Here is a 19,714-nt window from a genome sequence, read left to right on the forward strand (position 1 = left end):
CCATGCCTCTCCAATTCTGCCTCGTTCAGGGAATGGCACCTCCCTTCACAAAACTGCCACCCAGCCCTGGCTGTCCCTGAACCCTAATGTTTCATGCAAGAACTAGTGGTTCCCGGGTGCTAGTGACCCCTCTCAAGACTGGTGATTTCTCCCTGCAATCTAGGTGCTGCATCCAGCTTCAGCCTCTTTCATCTTACCCTGGTAATTATTATTTTCTTCTAATTCTCATCCCTAAACCCACTTGACCATTACTGATTTTCTTCTTCCTGGCATTTCAGTCTTGGTTTCCCAAGAAACCCACTTTTGTCTTCTTTTTTCACAGCATTTCCTATCCCAAAGCACTCTTCCCTTCCTTTCCTTTTCTAATACTTCCTTTTCCTTTCTTCTATTTCTGGGTTTCTATTTTATTTAAGTTTTTTGTTGTTGTTGTTGTTGTTGTTTTGTACCAGAGATCGAACTCGGGTCCTTGCACTTGTGAGGCAGGCAGCAGAACCACTGAGCTAAGTCCCCGGCCCCTGGGTTTCTATTTTAGTATTTTCCAAACAGAAGAAGAAGGAATTTCCCCTCAGGAAATTTAAAAAGACAAAACAAAACAACTCTAAATATTGGACTTGCACCATGAGAACAGGGTTTGATAAATTGAGAGAAAAGACTCGCCTATAACATCCCCAGAGGGGGCCAAAAGGGACTCCTTTTTCCAGTGAAGATAAAAACTGACTCTCATATCATGCTAAATCTATTCACAGTTTCTGACTATGAATATTTTAAGACAGCATGAGGACAGCCTCAAAAATCCCTTTGCTGAGGACTCTGAGTCACCTACTTTTTCCCTAGCCCCAGCCACATGATATGCATGAGTTAGATTGAAAAGTTCCCTTAAAGGGGCTTCTTACAGAGCCAGTGTCAAAAAAGTCATCAAGATGGAAGAAACAGGAAAGATTGTAGATTTCTAGCTAGTCTCAAGGAAACAGCACCCTGTAGCCTCCTAGTTATTGAAACATGTAATTTCTTTCTCTTGATTCAGAAGAGCAGAGGATTTAATCATTTGGCTGTGTTCCAAAGAGTAAGATAAAGGATAACTACTCAATAATTATTTTCAAACTATAGGGGACTGCAAGCTGTAGAGTACTATAAATAGAAATGTCAAATAGGGTGATAAATACACAGTTTTAGAGTAATAGAAATGTATTCCTTTTGTCCTGGGAACAATATTCAGTGGATCCTTGACTTACAAACTCAGTATGTTCACAAGGGCTAGTTGTAACTCAAGTTGGTCAATTGAAGGCTCAGGCTCCTCTACACAGCCTTCAAAGTCTCTCTCCTGTATACAGGGAGATCTCAGTGTCCTGAAACACTGAGATTTCTCAGTTGGACCCGGCTTTCTCACTTAACCCACACGGGAAAAGATGTAATGTTCCTTCCAGAACTCTTTAAGGGTTAAATCTGTCTGAGACCATCTGGAAGCACAAGCAGCTAGCATTTGGGTTGTGACTCAAGACTTTGATTTTAAGTCAAAACTAAAATTCCAGTTGTAACAGAAATTGTTCGCATGTCAGGCTGGTAGTAACTCAAGGGTCCACTGTTTGCCTTGTAGAAAAGGAAAATGAAACCTAACAACTGATGAAGTAACTTGGCGAAGGCATAAACCAGTTCTGTTTGAGATGTGAATTAATGACATTCCCTATACCTGAAGAAAATGCAAGAGTAAATGAACAAGAGAATTTGATCCTTTGAAATCATCTAAATTGTGAATTTAATGTTTTGTATTCTGAGTGTTAACAGAGTTGAGCACTTGTGCTCATGATTAAAACATTTAACTCTTGGCTAATAAGTCATTAAAATGTACAGGCAGAAGGACTGGTTTGATGGCCTTTGGGTTTTTCTGCAAGATGTTGTGTTTTAAGAGCACTGATAATTCTTAACCTGTGCAGTTCAGGTAATGAAAGTAACGTGAATGTACCAGAATTCAAGTGACTTAGACATGGAGGACAGAAGACCTCATCTGGAGGCCAGGCCCAGGAATCCCCATACTAACCACAGAGGTAAGTAAGGTATCCCACCTAGTAAAAAGGATATTCTGACTAATCAGAGAAGGAAATTGGGTTCCCTGTGAGTGAACAGACCCACCTGATTAAATAACTTTCAATTAAGAATGCATTACCAGGTATGGTGGCACACATCTATAAATTAGCTCCTCAGGAATTTGAGGTGGGTGGATTGCAACTTCAAGACCAGCCTGGGCAACATAGTGAGACCTTGTCTCATAAAATTAAGCTGGGCATAGTGGTGCACACTTGTAATCCTAGCATGAGAGGCTGAGACAGGAGGATAGTAATTGAGTTCGAGGCCATCTCACGTATAGCTAGACCCTGTCTCAACCAAACAAAACAAAAACCAAAATAAAAAATTAAGAAAGGGCTGGAAATGTAGCTCAGTGGTAGAGCATCCTGGGATTTTTTTTCCATGGCAGGGAGAAAAGACTTATTCCTTAGCTGTGGTTTGAATGACTGAAAAACAGAGCCTTCTCTCTCCTTTGCCTGAGAGAAGTGATGAATGAGTACAGTTCACTTGAACAAAAACAGTGATGGAGTATCAGAAATGAAAATAACTCTTGGTTTGGAACAGTGCTATCTAGTAGGAACATAATGCAAGCCAAAAATGTAATTTTTAATTTTTTAGTGGCATTTTAAAAAGTAAAAAGAGACAAATGAAACATCTTAAAAATTTAGTATTAATAAAACTTAATCTAGGGCCAGGGGTTTAGCTCAGTGGTCCCACCGCCTGCCTCAGAAGCACAAAGTCCCAAGTTCAATCCCCAGTACCAAAAATAAATAAATAAAAATAAAACTTAATCTGATGTCTTATCTAATATATCCAAAATACTATCATTATATTGTAATTGAATATACATTATATCATAGTACATTAATCATTTAATATTTTTCTTTCCCCTCAAATTTTTAAATATTAGCCACAAGTGGTAAGTGACTATATATTGAATAGAGCAAATCTAAAGTTCTAGTTATCAAATCAAAGTTCCAAAAACATTACTCTACTAAAGGAATTACTCTGTTTGCTCAAAACTTTCATTGTAAAATTTGTTTTTCTTTTTTTTGTTGTTTTTCTTTATTTATGAAACAAAAATTTTACCACAAAATGATAAGAATACCAATATTTAATACACTGTATAATTAGTGTCCTGTTTTTTCATAAGTTTGCAACATGTCTTTCAAGTTGTTTTTTTTCTGGTACCGGGGATCAAACTCCAGTCCTTGCGCTTGTGCAGCAGGCGTCGAAACCACTGAGCTAAATCCCTGGCCCCTGTCTTTCAAGTTTTAACTGTGGAACAAATTAAGAAGAACTGTGGGATTTTATCTTAAAGGATATGTGGATGTTCAAGGAAAGAGAAATGATACAGTTTTCCATTCCTTCAAGATACAGTCATTAATCAGATCAAAATATTAAAAGTAGGATTTTCTTCTAATATTTTGGGAGTTTGAAAAGTAAATATTAAGATAACAATTATAAAAACATTGTAGTCTAGTTGTATATCATTTATATTTTGCTAAATATCTCCATATTATTCTGCTAAGTTGAGTCAGCTCCAGAGTCGGTTTTAAAAGACAGGAAAGTGGGCTGGGGATTTAGCTCATTGGTTCCACCACCTGCCTGGCAAATGCAAGATCCCGAGTTCGATCCATGGTACCAAAAAAAAAAAGAATAGAAAGTGAAAAAAACTGGACTTCCGATGTGTTGAGCAAAGTGGCTTATGAAATGTGTGGCAGAACAAGAGGAGGAGTTTGGCTTCACCCAGAGTGATACTAGCATTCCTGCATGTACTGAGTCTGTTCTCACCCCTCCCCTCCCCCTGCCTTCCTGTGTGTGTGTTGTTAATCAAAAGTGCCATGTAGGTGCACCCATGTTACAGAAAGAGGAAAACTTGAGTTTTGTTTTCAGTTTCCTTAAAGGTTCAGGTTCATATTTCACTTTCCCGAAACAAAACTTGATAATCCATGTTTCACTTCACCACCTGCTAATTAGCTGAAAAAGCATCCTGTTAGAGAAAGCTCTGTCTTCCCCTTTCAAACTACATTTGCTGCTGCTGGACAAACTTCAGGTAGTATTTCCCTTCATAGTTTTATTACACTTGAGGTCTCTGTTACCTATGATAACTGTTTAGCAGAACTAGCACCTACAGGAATTAATAGGGTATCCCCAATAAAAAAAATTATTGCTACTACTACTAGCAATAGCTAAGATTTACTGAGAGCTTCTCATGTGTCAGGTACTATTCTGTGCATTTTGTATAAACATTTAATCTATACCAAACCAGACACTGAGATTCAGAGGTTACACAATGAGGAAATGGCCAAGCTGAGATTTGAACAGGATCTTTTTGGCCTCGAAATTCATGTTCTGACTATTGTTTGATATTGGCCAGAAACTAGAACCAATGAGCTAATCTTTTTAACCTTCTGAAACTTATGTCCTGGTTTGTGAGAATTAAATGAGATACTGCACATATGTGTTCTCTGGTATATATTAGGCACTGAACAAATGTTTATTCCTTTTGTCTCCTTCGGAGAAATAACATTTTCATAATCTACACAGCGATAATAAGCTTTTTTTATTTTAAGGGGTTAAGTATTGAACCCAGGGCTTCACACAAACAAGGCATATACTCTACAACTGAGCCCTATCTATTATTTATTACACAACTTGGTAGGAAACCTTTTTTTCTCTCCCAAGTAAAAACTAAACTCCTTAGTTGTTTTAGAAAATGAAAACAAAACAAAAAAAAAGAAAATAAAAACATGCTCATTATTGTCCCATTAGGTTTTCTTGCCCCTTGAATTTGTTCTTACCCAATATTTCATTGTGTTTAGGGCCTATGGATGGAGAATTACCAAGAACTAGAAATCAGGCCAATAATCCACCAGCTAATGCTCTTAGAGGAGAAGCCAGTCATCCTGAAGGGCATCCTAGAGCCAATAATCATCCTGTTCCTCACCAGCAAAGGGAAGAAAGATTTAGGGCCATGGGTAGGAACCCACATCAAGGAAGAAGGAACCAGGAGGGGCATACTGGTAATGAAGCTAGAGGCCAAAGACATGGTCAGGAGAATGATGCCAGGCGAAGAAATGACAACCAAGAGGGTAGGAACCACAGACCACCATGGTCCAGTGAAAATTTCCAGCAGTGGAGGACCTCCCACCAAAAGCCTGCAGATCAGCCGCAGCAGGTAAAGAAACTGGGCTATAAGTTCCTAGAAAGTCTTCTGCAGAAAGACCCCTCTGAAGTGGTCATCACACTTGCCACAAGTTTAGGGCTGATGGAGCTCCTGTCTCATTCTTCCATGAAACCCAGCTTCCTTGAGCTCATCTGCCAGGTTCTTCGGAAGGCTTGCAGCTCCAAAATGGACCGCCAGAGCATTCTTCATGTACTAGGTATATTGAAGAACTCCAAATTTCTCAAAGTATGCCTGCCTAATTATGTGGTAAGGATGATTACTGAACCTATCCCTGACATTCGAAACCAGTATCCAGAACACATAAGCAATATCATCTCCCTTCTCCAGGACCTCGTAAGTGTCTTTCCTGCCAGTTCTGTGCAGGAAACTTCCATGCTCATTTCTCTCCTGCCAGCTTCTCTTAATGCCTTGAGAGCCTCTGGTGTTGACATAGAAGAGGAGATAGAGAAGAACCTGGAAAAGGTGCAGACCATCATTGAACATCTACAGGAAAAGAGACGAGAAGGCACTTTGAGAGTGGACACCTACACTCTAGTGCAGCCTGAGGCAGAAGGCCATGTTGAGAGCTACCGAACCATGCCCATTTACCCCACCTACAATGAAGTACACTTGGATGAGAGGCCCTTCCTTCGCCCTAACATCATTTCTGGAAAATATGATAGCACTGCTGTCTATCTGGATACCCACTTCCGCCTCTTGCGAGAAGATTTTGTCAGACCCCTACGGGAAGGCATTTTGGAACTTCTCCAAAGCTTTGAGGACCAGTGCCTGAGGAAGAGAAAGTTTGATGACATCCGAATCTACTTTGATACCAGGATTATCACTCCCATGTGTTCATCATCAGGTATTGTCTACAAGGTGCAGTTTGACACAAAACCACTGAAGTTTGTACGCTGGCAGAATTCTAAGCGATTGCTGTATGGGTCCTTGGTATGCATGTCCAAGGACAATTTTGAGACATTTCTTTTTGCCACAGTTTCTAACCGGGAACAAGAAGATCTCTACCGAGGAATTGTCCAGCTCTGCTTCAATGAGCAGAGCCAGCAGTTGCTTGCAGAAGTCCAGCCCTCAGACTCTTTCCTCATGGTGGAAACAACAGCATACTTTGAGGCATACAGACATGTCCTGGAAGGACTCCAGGAGGTCCAAGAGGAAGATGTCCCCTTCCAGAGGAATATCGTGGAGTGTGACTCCCATGTGAAAGAGCCAAGATACTTGCTAATGGGGGGCAGGTATGATTTCACCCCCTTAATAGAGAATCCCTCCACTATTGGGGAATCTTGGAGGACTCCTGAGGGCTTGCGACATCCTAAAGTTAATGTCTTAGACCTTAACCAGTGGCCCTCAAAAGAAGCCTTGAAGCTGGATGACTCCCAGATGGAAGCCTTGCAGTTTGCTCTCACAAGGGAACTAGCTATTATTCAAGGACCTCCGGGAACAGGTAAGACAATTTTTCAGAGCATAGTACTGTGCCCTATAAGATAAACAAAGAAGGCTTTACCCTAGGTATCTAGAATGTCTCATTTAGAAACATTTCCTTGAAATAGGCATAAATGTTGTTTTTAAAGTAACTACAAATAGTGATTTCCCAGTGGGGACCATGGGCATGCATAGTAACAGATCAGCATTACAAGATCAGAAAAAACTTTGCTAGAGATTAAATTCAGGGAGATAGATTATCCATTATCTCTTTCACCAAAGGATGTATTAATGTCTTCACTTTTTTTTACAGTGCTGAGACTAGAACCCAAGGCTTTATGCATGGTAGACAAGCATTCTACCAGAGAGCTACATCCCCAGCCCTTTTGTATTATTTTTTTTCCTTTTGTATTATTTTAAATTAATATCAAATACAGCATTTTAGCACTATATGTGAACTCATTCTGCTTTCACAAAAACCCTGTGAGGTAGAAACTAGTATTCAAATCTTTTTACTGATGAAAAACCTAAGGCAGAAAAAAGATTAAATAATCCCTTACTTAAAAGGTGTTAGGTGTGTGTTTAAGCTCACACATGTGGAAAGTGCCAGACCTAGGACTTGAACTCTGGCAGTCTGGCTGTAGAGTCCTGGCTCCTATGTGTCTTCCTCACTGAACTTGCTTCTCGTAGAAGAAAACCTCCCTCTCCCTACTTCCCCATTCACCATTCTGTAACCCTACTCTAGAGTGGTAACTACTACTAGCACTTTGATGTGTATCTTTTCAGACGTTCTTCATAGTTAACACCGGCATCTATGTGTTTTTATGTGTTTAGATATGTATATGTAGGTATGTTTGCCTTTATTTTTGATAACAAAAATAGGATCATACTTGTAGGTATTGGTCTACAGTTTTTTATATATAATGACATGTTATGAACTTTTTCAAATTAATAGGTGGATTGGTCAGCTTTCCATCACTGTGACAAAATATCTAGGGGGAAAAGCTTAAATGAGGAAAGGTTTATTTTGGCTCTTTGTTTCAGAGGTCTCAGTCTATGGTTGACTTGTTCCATTCCTGTAGACCTCAAGTCATGATGGTAGGGCATGGTGAAGCAAAACTATTCACCTTATGCCAGTCTGGAAGCAGAGAACAGTGAAGGAGTCAGAGAGAAAGGGGCCAGGAACCAGGTATAGTTCCTAGGATCGTCCCTCCATGATCCACTTCCTCCACCCTGTCCCCAGCTCCTGTTTCCATCGATTCCTTATGATGCTATCATATGATGAACTCATGAATGGACTTACTGTTGAAATTAGAGCCCTTATGATTGGGTCATCTCTGGAAAAACCCAAAGACATACCCAAAACTGTACTCTAGTAATTTCTTAGGTATTTCTCAATCCAGTCAGATTGACAATAGGGGCCCAGGATTTAGCTCAGTGGTACTGTGCCTGCCTCAAAAGAGCAAGGTCCTGAGTTTGATTCCCAGTACCAAAAAAAAACATTGACAAGATTAACCATCACAGCCCGGTGTGGTGGGGCTGGCCTGCCGAGCACTCGGGAGGATGAGGCAGGAGAATCACCATTAGTTTGAGGCCAGCCTGGGCTACATAGTGAGACTGTGTTTAAAAGAAAAAAAAAAAAGATTAACCATCACAGTAGTTATAATAGGTACTGCTATATTGCCCTCCCAAGAGGATATATGAAACAACAAAAGCAAAACAGAAAGAGTTCTTTTAAAAACACTGAAAAAAGCCAGGAGTGGTGGTGCATGCTTGTAATCCCAGCACTTGGGAGGCTGAGGCAGGAGGCTTGCCTCAAGTTTGAGGCCAGCCTGGGCTACATATTGAGACCCTGTGTCAAAAAATTTTTTTTTTAATTTTTTAAAATACTGAAAAGGTAAGGGCAACTCAAGGTTTTAAAAATAGGTTAACAGAATGGAAAATTCTTTCTGATAAGAAACACCTATCAGGGCCGGGGATTTAGCTCAGTGGTTTCGCCACCTGCTGCGCAAGTGCAAGGACCCGAGTTCAGTCCCCGGTACAAAAAAAAAAAGAAACACCTATCAGATGGAAAATATGCATAATTTAAAGTGGTATTTTGAGAGCCTTTTAAAAAAGAAGGAAAATACACCAGTTTATATTCCACCAAGAATGAATTAACATTCCCATTTCTTTTTTTTTTTTTTTAACATTCCCATTTCTTAATATCCTTTTCAGCATAGTTGTATATTATTAGTCTTTTTAGTTTTTGCTCATCTGAGGTTAAAATTCTGGGCTTTTTTTTTTTTTTTTTTTTTTAATAGTACTGGGGATTAAACCCAAGGCCTTTGCACTGAGCTACATCTTCAGCCCTTTTTCTATTTTGATATTGAGTCTTGCTGAGTTGCCAAGACTGGCCTCAAACTTGATGCTTCTACCTCAGGCTCTCCAGTAGCCGGGATTATAGGTGTGCGCCCCCACACCTGGCTCAGTATTTTTAGTATTATATTTTAACAAATAATTGCTCACTTTTTTTTCCCCTCCTTCGGTACCGAGGAACAAACTCAGGACCTTGCACTTGCAAGGCATGCAGTGTGCCACTAAGTTCAATCCCTGGCCCTAATGGCTCATATTTTTATTTGTTTGTTTGTTTGTTTTGGGTACCAGGGATCCAACTTGGGACCTTGTCACTTCTGAGCTCAATCCCTGGCCCCATGGCTCACATTTTTAAAAGAGTCGGTCTCCTTGTTCCCACAATCCCAATCCATTCCTTTTCTTAAACCAAAGAATTGTTATTATTTTCCTGATTATCATTCCAGAGATACAGTATACTGTGAATATTCAAATAGATGCATTTTGCATTTATTACCTCTCACTTTCTTTAAACCCACTCTGCTATAAACACTGTTCTCTAGTTACTTGGTTCTTTATACCTTGGAGATCTTTTCATATTATTACATATAAAGAGTGTTTTACTGTTTGTGATTACATAATACTCCACTGTACATAATCCATTGTATAGGTAGATAATAATTATAACCAGTTCACTGTGGAAGGATGTACTATTAAAATAGTATATTGAATAGCCTTGTTTGTTTATCACTTTACACACAAACAGATTATATCCAGAAGAGAAATTCCTGACTGGATCAAGAAAAGTATGTATTTGTAATTTTAATAGATGCATTATTGCCAGATTGTTCTCTGCCAATGTATAGCACAGTGGTTAATTATATTTTCAGTTAAGAATGAAATTTAATATTCTTTCTTATGTTTATTAGCTAATTATATTTATGGACCTGTGGATTGCCTTTTCATATTCTTTGCCCATATTTCTTTTTTTTTTTTGGTGCCGGAGATTGAACTGTGGACCTTGCACTTGGAAGGGAGGTGGCAGGACCACTGAGCTAAATTCCTGGCCCTCTTTCCCATATTTGTGTTGAATTTTTTTTATTGATATGTCGGAGTTGTTTACTTGAAATGTGCATATTACAAATAATTTATTCTAATGTTATCACTTAAATTAAGACTCTTCATTTACACTTTAGTAATCATTTCAGGCTAGTGTAAGACACAGTGGTAAAGGATCTACTTTTGAGTATGGGAGAAAGTAGTAAAAGGGGTTATTTGGAGATGGAAATTACAAAAAGTATTTACCATAAGGAAAAAGAAGCACTGGGAGGGGGGTCAAGTAAATGTTGAATTAAAAAGATTCTGTCCTATTGAGTTATCCCTATCCATCTTGTCCTCTACAACTCCAAGGTAGGAATTACCTTTTTCTGCTTACTCACCAGCCCCAATCTGAGGCAATCCTGAAACTTTTCTCCTGTCTACCTATTTATCTGATCTCCACTGTTAAAGGTAGGCCTGGGCCTTCACTCATCTAGAAGATGTCAGGAGCCTCCCAACCAGTCCATCCCTAATCCCTCTTGCCTGTTCTTACTTCACCAGGGAAACCTCTCCCAGTCTCATTGACTAGGCCAGAATCTTACTTATGTGTTTTCTGGATACCATGTATTTCTTTCTTTTTAGTGTATCTTTGCAGTACATACTGATTGTATTCATTGTGGAGAATTGGATACTATGTGTTTCTCATTTATTATATTTATGGTTTTATATTTGTGTGATTATTATCTTTTTCTTCTATAAGTCAGGAGAATAATAAGCATGTTTACTTTGCTTGTTTTTGTATTTCTTCCTCCTGCCTAGTGCCTGACATCTAGTAGGCACTCAATAAATATTATTTGAAGAAAGAACTAGGCATGGTGACTCACACCTGTAATTCTAACACTTGTGAGGCTGAGGCAGAAGGATTGCTAGTTGAAGGCAAGCCTGTGCTACATAGTGAGTTCAAGGTTAGCCTGGACTACATAATGAGAACCTATCTCAAAAAAAAAGAAAAAAAAAAAGGAAGAAATGACTTATTGTGCTATACTGAAATCTTTGATTTTTCCTAGATCACTCAACTTTGTATTTTTTAGGACAGTGGCTACTTTAACCTGACACAGTGTAAGAATTCAGCGGTTTGTAGATTTAATCAATTAATGGCAAATTACTTATGAGTCTATAACTCTGACTTAAATAATGTTGATTTCTGTGAGTTTTCCCCTCTTGTCACAAAGGCAAGTTTACCATGGTATATAAAGAGAGCATTTCTAAAGAATTAATTATGTGAAATTGGGAACAGCATATATTTCCATCATTAGGGAACTGGCTGTTAAGGGGGGAGTGGTTTATATACTGATAACAACCTCCAAGGTATATTACATGAAAAAGCAAGTTGTAGAACAGTAAAGAGAATCTGCTATTATTTGTATCTTTTAAGAAAAAGAAAGGCTAGAAAAAGAATACATATTCATAATTTGTATATGCATAGAAAGACTATCTCTGGAAAGTTTCACAAGAAACTGGTAGCATTGGTTGCTTCCACTGAGGCAAACCATGTGGAGCGGAGACTTTAGATTTTTGGGGGGGCGGGGGTACCGGGGATCAAACTCGGGTCCTTGCCGCTTGCGCAGCAGGTGGCGAAACCACTGAGCTAAATCCCCAGCCCCAAGACTTTAGATTTTAAACCATCTTAATGTATTACCTCAAAATTTTTTTAAAAAGTCAGGTACAGTGGTGTACACCTATAGTCCCATCTTATTGGGATGCTGAGAAAGGAGAATGGCTTGAGCTCAGAAGTTAGTTTGAGGCCAGACTGGGCAACAGAGAGAGACCCTGCCTCCAAATAAACAAACATAGAATTGCTCTAAATAATTACTCCTTTATAAAGTCTACATTTTTTAACTTTTTTTCTCTTTGTTTTCTAGGCAAAACCTATGTGGGTCTAAAAATTGTTCAGGCCCTTCTGACCAACAAGTCTGTTTGGCAGATAACCACCCAGAATTTCCCCATCTTGGTTGTGTGTTATACTAATCATGCTTTGGACCAGTTTCTGGAAGGTACTGTCTATAGGCAAAATTACTCTCTATCAAGACATTTATAGGTGAATCATTAGCAACTTTGGGAGCTTTCTATTGCTCTTTGATTAAAGAGTTCTTACCCAGACCTGCAAGATTGCATGGATCTGTCCCAGCCTAACTGTATTTCTTCTCATTTATTCCCCTGAATTCCAGCAGCACTGATTACTTTCAGTTCCTTGACTTCTAGCTTTTCCCTTGGCTCTGATGTTCCCCTGCCTAGAATGTACTTCTTTTCTCTCCCTCTCTCCAACTTGAACCATCCACCCGAGTTGGCTCCAACTCATTCTTCAGGTTCTACCTTAAATCTCTCAGGTGGACTTTACCCGTTGCCCCCAGATAAAGCTAAGTCTCCTTTTATATTTTTTCTTTTGTAATCTGTCTGCCCTTGACCATAAACTCTAAGGGCAGGTCAAGTTTCTTACTGTATTCACAGATCCTGGCCCATCACACACTCAGTAAATACTAATTGCATTAATGAATAAGTTAAGTACATGTTCTTCCTTTTGCTTAGATTTTTCATTCTTCTATGCCTTCCTTTCACCTAGATAAATCTTCTTTATTAAAATCTTAATTTTATTTTATTTTATTATTATTATTTTTTGGTACTGGGGATCAAACACGGGACCTTGCGCTTGCATGGCAGGCGCCAGAACCACTGAGCTAAATCCCTGGCCCCTAAAATCTTAATTTTAAATATTAGACCCTTAAGGATAAATCTGTACCCCACCCAGATTAGGTAAGATCCTCTGGTATGCACTTACAACATCATGTACTTACAGTACTTTATTTATTGCCATTATAGTAACTTGTTTAATGAGTATGTTCTCTGCTAGAATAGAAGACAGGAGAACAGATCAAAAACTGAGTTTGTGTTTTGATCACTGTATATTCAGCACATGGCATATATCTGGAACATATAAGCAGTCATTAAATCTGCATAATAGATAACACTTACTGAGTGCTTGCTTAGTGCCAAGTCCTAGCTAGAAATTATAAAAATAATTATTTCATTTATCTAGGCTATGGCCCTATAAGAAAGTTTTTACTGCCTCCAAATCATAAAGGAACTAAATACAAGTTAAGTAACTTGCCCAGGTTTTACAGTAGTAAGTGTTAGAGCCAAGATTTGTGTCCCCTCTTGTCTGAGTCTAGAGCCTATGCTCTTAAGCACTACATGTTGCTGTTCTGCTGTTCACATCTTCTCTGGGGCATTCTTGCTCTTTAATAGGGTAAAATTTCCTATAATCAGAAGTTTGTTCCCTGAGGGATTGGTTGAGACAAGATCCCAAACATACAACTCTCATCTGACAAAGCTCAGGATTGTTCTTCTTAGCCCTGTGATTCTCCACTTTCCTCCATAGGTATCTACAAGTGTCAGAATACCAGCATCGTGCGGGTGGGTGGAAGGAGCAACAGTGAAATCCTGAAGCAGTTCACCCTTAGGGAGCTGAGAAACAAACGAGAATTCCGCCGCAACCTTCCCATGCACCTTCGAAGAGCTTACATGAGTGTAAGATCCCCAGTAAAAAAAAAAAAAGAATACAATAATGTGCCTTGGAAACCACTTAGTTGACTGGTGTGTTTATTCTTTCTTACATTTCTTTTCTTAGCTTTCTTTTCCCTTGGGGCAAGGACTGAGTTAGGGAGAGGATGATACTTCATCATTTCTTTTGCTCTGTTCTTTGCAGATTGTGACAGAGATGAAAGAGTCTGAACAAGAGCTGCATGAAGGTGCTCAGACCCTGGAATGCACTATGCGTGGTGTCCTTCGAGAACAGTACCTAGAGAAGTACATCTCCCCCAACCATTGGGAAAGCCTGATGAATGGACCTATGCAGGTAGAGTCATCCTAGAGAACACAAACAGGGCTGCACGTGCACCTCAGTTGAAGAGCAGTTGCCTAGTGAGGCCCTGGGTTTGATCCCCAGTACTGTGCACACATGCACACAGCAAAAAAAGCAAAGCGGGCTGCAAGCATTCTCTGAATCTCTGCCTGAATTTCTCTGCCTGAGCACTTGGAGGCAGCCTCCAGAAAAAGCAGCAGTCCAGAGATTTAACTATTTGGTAATCTGATGCTGCCATAGGTGGAAAGTTCAGTTTCATGACTGAAAGAGCAAGACTCAGGAGCCAGCCTGCTCAGTTTGAATTCTGGCTTTGCTCTGGGGAAGTTGCTTTTTTTCTGTTCATGTTCCTTCTATTATAACATGGGGATAATAGTAGCATTTGAGCCATATGAAATTGCCAGGATTTGTAAATTTGACTTAATAAGAATGGTGATATTTTACAAATCAGTTCAGTTCTTAGATTATTATTTGGATAAATAAGTTAGTATTTGTAAACCTGTGAACTTAATAAGTATACTACAAGTGTTTGTTAAATGAAATAAAATCATAACCAAAGGCAGCCTAGCATGTCCAGATTTTTTAAAATTTTTGGTAGTACTAGGGATTGACCCCCCAGACCTCATACATACTAGGCAAGTGCTCTACCACTGAGCTACTTCCCCAGACCCCTAACATGTCTAAAGAACTTTAGGAGTTGACACATCTGGATCATGCAGACTGTGATGTGGCCCAGTGTGATTTCAGCAGTCAAAAGGGGATGATAATAATGCCGGCCTTCAGAGACTGTTGTAAGACGTAACTGAGATGATCTCTGTAAAGTGACTGGTCGGGATCCCAGTGAAATGGATGTTCTGTTATTGAGTTGGTGGTTTTCAGGGCTACAAACTCCTTGAAGGAGTTAATGTAGTTATGTAAATAAATGAAGAAATGAGGATATGAAACTTTAGGAAGTAGGCAGGGCTGTTTAAAAGGAGTGGCAGAATCCCAACTCAAGCCTTTTATTGCTGTTTAGTACTAAAGATTATTTGTTGCCACAGTTCCTGATTTTTTCAAGGCTGGGAAATTGTTTTTCAGAATTCTGTGTAAATCATAGTGAACATTCCAGTTGCTCAAGAGTTGTTTGTAACATCTGAATTTTATTTTATTGATTCATTCATTTTTTTATCAGCAGGCAAATGCTTACCACTGAACTACACTCCCAGTCTCCAAGGGAATTATTTTTTTGATCCTTTGAGGAAACCTTGCTTTCATACTGCTTGATTCAGAATTCTCATAATTGATCATTTTTCCTTCTTCAGGATAGTGAGTGGGTCTACTTCCAGCACAGAAAACATTCCATGATGCTCGAGTGGCTAGGTTTAGTTGTCGGTTCTTTCACTCAGAATGTTGTTTCAGCAGGAACTGAGAATACAGGTAAGAAGTTCATGTCTGCCTATAATTCCATCTTAAATTGGAATACAGTACCGATCAGAACAGCAGGACTTAACAGTAATTCTCAGAATAAACATAGAGGTGTGAATCAACTAATGAAAGATAAATAGCTTAATGAAAAAATAGGTGAAAGACTTTTAGCAGATACATCATAAAGTAGGAAATCTTATAGGTTGGTAGACATGTGAAAAGTGCTTATTAGAAGCTACAGATGGCGGGGATATAGCTCAGTGGCGCTGTGCCTGTCTGGGAAGTGCAAGGTCTTGAGTTTGATGCCTGGTACCACAAACAAAAAAAAAAAGAAGAAGAAGCTAGAGTTAAAACTACAGTTAAATCCCTATTATACACCCAGCAGATTGGCAAAAATTAGTTTGATGTGGTTCCTCAATGAGAATGTGGAACAGTGGAACTCTGGTACACTTCTAATGAGTACACAAATTGGCTCCACCACTTTTTTTTTTTTTTTGCACCGGGGATCAAACTTGGGACCTTGTGCTTGCAAGGCAGGCGGCGGAACCACCGAGCTAAATCTCCGGCCCGTCCACCACTTTTTGACAGCAAGAAACAACTCAAATTTCCAATAACATTTGTACAATGGATAGATCCATCACAGGCTACTCAGATAATGAAATACTGTGCAACAGTGAAGAAGAGTGAGTCATGGTGTGTACAGCATAGACAAATCTCAAAAATATGCTGAATGGAGAAGGCAAGTTACAGAAAAACATAATAGAGAATGTGGTATTTAGAGAATAATACAACGTATACATGATAACGTTTGGTCTTTTTTTTAAAGGAAAGAATGAGTAAAAAATCAGGATAGAAGGGGTCACAAGGGGTCTTCAAAAAATGTTATAGTTTGAGGGCCGGGGATGTAGCTCAGTGGCCCAGCACCTGCCTGGCAAGCGTGAGGTCCTGAGTTCAATCCCCGGTACCAAAAAAGAAATTGATAGTTTCCTACTTAAATTGAGTGGAAGGTACCTTCATTTTTATACACTTTTATTATCTTTTAAATTGCATACTTACACTGTATTTGTGTTTACCCTCTTTCATGTATTCAATACAAGTGAAACATTTCTTTAAAAAGCATATTTATAGTCAATTATGTATGCCTGTAATCCCAGCAATCAGGAGGCTGAGATAGGATCACAAGTTCAAGGCTAGCTTGGGCTACATAACAAGACTTTGTCTCAAACAAAAAAAGCATACATACATTTGGCAGGCATGCTAATCCTGGTACTAGAGGCTAAAGCAGGAGGATTACAAGTTTGAGTCCTGCTTGGGCAACTACTGAGACCCTGTCTCAAAATAAAAATATAAGGGTATATAGTTCAGTGGTAGAGTACATGCTTAGCAAGAACAAAGCACTGGGTGTGTGGGTGTGTTTTCATGTGGTCTTTAAAATGTGGAACATGTACCAAAAAAGTACATAAAGAAATCTAGGTCTCCTTGCCCTGTCATTCTTCCCAGTTTCCCTTCCCTGAGTTTACACTTTAACCCCTTGAGAATGTCTTCATACATTTGAGTTCTTGTAGGTGTCCTTTGCATCCCTTGGCTTCAAGTCTCCATCCCTGTCATACCTGCCTTTTTGTCTTAGCCCAGGCAGAAGGGGAAGAAGAAGAAGAAGGAGAGGAAGAGGGTTCACTGATTGAGATTGCAGAGGAGGCTGACCTGATTCAAGCAGACAGGGTAATTGAGGAGGAAGAGGTGGTGAGGTCTCGGCGGCGGAAGAAGGAAGAGAATGGAGCAGACCAGGAATTGGCTAAAATGCTTTTGGCCATGAGGCTTGACCATTATGGCCCTGGGACCACAGCTGGACAGGAACAAGCTACAGGAGAATGGGAGGTAAACTCACTTCCTTTTCTTAAAACCCCAACAGAATGAGAAACAGGAGTTCAGTTATTACTAGAAAATGGATATTTGTTAGACTCTGTGAAACAGACTTAAAAGTATCTGACCTCTCTCTCTTCACTTACTTCTGTTGTAATATATTCACTTCATCCTTACAATGAGCTAATGTACCCATTTTGCAACCTAACCCTCATATAATATTGATCCAAATCCCAATGATATAAAAATTATGACTTCAAAGGGACCCTGACAAGTACCAACTTAGACAAAAAGCAAGTAGCCAAATGCTTCTCTAGAACTTTTAGAACAATGAAGCACATATGCATCAAATCAAACACAGTCTCAGTGCTTCAGGCCTTTAGGGTTACGTTCTCAACCATAAAATCTATGAACATGCATTACATTTTTAAAAGACTAAACAGTGAAGCAAGGCCTCCAGGGTGAATGGAGTACTCATCCTTCATTCACCCCGAAATTTGACAATTCTCTCAAAGAGAGAATGGTGCAAATTGCCCAGTCATCTCTGTGTAGACTGTCCCTCTGCTGCTTTTCGTCAAGTCCAGTGGTCCTTGGAGTTTACTCTGTATTACTATTATGAAAGATGCTCAAAATACCAATTTGTAAATTCTCCTGATAATTTAAGGGTCTGTTAAGGGCACTTTTGGATGCAGTTTTCACCTGATTGCTGACTTTGCATCTGATCTCCTAGTTTAGCTCAGCATTACTATATGTGGTGGGTGAAATCATGATTCTAATTATTAGAAGTATAGACTGAGCATCTCTCTGTCATGTAGCATGTGGGAGAGGGGTAGTGCTTTAATGTGGTGACATCTGTTTTATGTACCAATCCTAAAGGCCATGGCCTCACTCAGTGACAGAACCAGACAGGACCCTGTCAAAAGACCTTTGACTTCCAAAACAGTGCCTTTCATCCATTTGTTAAAGGTACTGTGATGGCATGAAGACCATTTTAGCAGACCCTGGGCCAAGCCTTTCACTAAGCACCAGATGTAAGGCACTGATAGTATGGCATTCAAGAAGAGAACCTTGCCCCTACTGCTTTCATGACACATACATTTTAGGGTAAAGATACAAGCTCTGGTCAAAAAAAGTTCAGTGGTAATCAGTGCCAGTACTTTTATGTTTTCCCTGTATTTACTCACTTTTCAAGCTACCAACCCTCTGAAGAGGTACTATTACTTCTCCCAATTTATAAAAGGAGCTGCTAAGACACAAAGAAGTTAAGTAACTTGCCACAGGGCCCACAGCTTAATAAGGGATAGAGTGGGCTTTGAGCCTAGGTATCCCAGCTCCAAAGTCCTTGTTTAGCCATGCCACAGTAGAATAGCTGTTGAGAGTGTGGGTCTGATATACTTGAAGTTCTCAGAGATAGCAGCCCATTTTCTTATATGTGAAGGGCCCCCACTTTGGGCTTATAATCAACCTCTGTTCAAGTGGTACCTTGTCTGGTATTGATGTCTACAGATGCAGCGTACCCAGAAAAAGAAAATGAAGAAGAGAGTGAAGGATGAGCTTCGCAAACTGAACACCATGACTGAAGCTGAAGCCAATGAGATCCAGGATGTCTGGCAGCTGGACATGAATTCTCGTTGGCAGCTTTATAGGTACATTGCCCACCTCTGGCCAACTCATGTCATTTCCTCAGGGGATTCCTTTTCTCTTCTCAAAACTCTCTCAGCCCTTCAACAATGTAAACTAATGATTTGAGTACCATCACTGAGCTGAGGGATGGGGTTGCAGTCATGAGATAGAATAAATACTTGCTCTACCTTCATGGCCGTTAGAGTCTACCTAGAAAAACAGTTTTTCACATAATTACAAAAAGAAAATATTACAAGTGGCCAGTCATGATGGCACATGCCTGTAATCCTAGCACTGTGGAGGCTGAAGGCCAAATCAGTACAATCTCAAGTTCAAGAACACTCTGGACTACAAAATGAGTCCATCTCAAAAAAAAATTTATATATATATGTATATATGTAGCATAAACACAAAGAAAAGAACAGCATACTAAGAATAATACTAAAAATATTATATGGGGGCCAGGGCTATAGCTCAGTGGTGCCACATCTGCCTGGCAAGTGCAAGGTCCTGAGTTTGATCTCTGGTACATGAATGAATGAATGAATGAATGAACAAACATGGGATCTGAGCTGTTCTAAGGTATCCAAGAAAGTGACTTTGGAGGTGAGCTCTGAAAGATGAGTAGGTGCAATCAAGGCCAGTGACAAAGGGGGAGCAGGTGAGGTTGAGGGGACTACGTAGGTAAACTCCCTGGGATAGGAGGGAACATGACTTTATGAGAATGGAAAGCACATAGCCAGCACTGCTGTGGTACAAAGAGAGGACCAGGGAAGTTGGAAGGGTGGGCAGGGCCTCATACAGCTCATATAAGGAGTGTGGATTTTATCAGAAGATAGCAGAAAGCCATTTGGAAGTTTTATAGCAAAGTA

At 39.6% G+C, this 19,714-nt stretch overlaps 1 protein-coding gene across 5 annotated transcripts in view; it reads left to right on the forward strand.

Annotated features, from left to right (window-relative positions):
• The window catches only part of Znfx1 (zinc finger NFX1-type containing 1), a 28,390-nt gene that overhangs the window by 1,236 nt on the left and 7,440 nt on the right, over positions 1-19,714 (forward strand). The window contains exons 2-10 of one of the 5 annotated variants that reach the window (XM_004858075.4): positions 164-201; positions 1,932-2,042; positions 4,887-6,692; positions 11,962-12,093; positions 13,476-13,624; positions 13,803-13,952; positions 15,257-15,371; positions 16,987-17,234; positions 18,726-18,865. In XM_004858075.4, coding sequence (XP_004858132.1) covers positions 1,955-2,042; positions 4,887-6,692; positions 11,962-12,093; positions 13,476-13,624; positions 13,803-13,952; positions 15,257-15,371; positions 16,987-17,234; positions 18,726-18,865 — 2,828 coding nt within the window. In that variant the 5' untranslated portion in view covers positions 164-201; positions 1,932-1,954. Of the gene's footprint in view, positions 1-163; positions 202-1,931; positions 2,043-4,886; positions 6,693-9,767; positions 9,808-11,961; positions 12,094-13,475; positions 13,625-13,802; positions 13,953-15,256; positions 15,372-16,986; positions 17,235-18,725; positions 18,866-19,714 lie in introns of those variants that run through there. The other 4 variants (XM_021239100.2, XM_004858076.4, XM_021239101.2 and 1 more) reach the window with 4 other exon arrangements.

This window comes from Heterocephalus glaber, unplaced genomic scaffold (genome assembly GCF_053883595.1).
Source record: "Heterocephalus glaber isolate CG9 unplaced genomic scaffold, H.glaber_assembly_v1.0 deba00001673, whole genome shotgun sequence".
Classification (NCBI taxonomy): Eukaryota; Metazoa; Chordata; class Mammalia; order Rodentia; family Bathyergidae; genus Heterocephalus; species Heterocephalus glaber.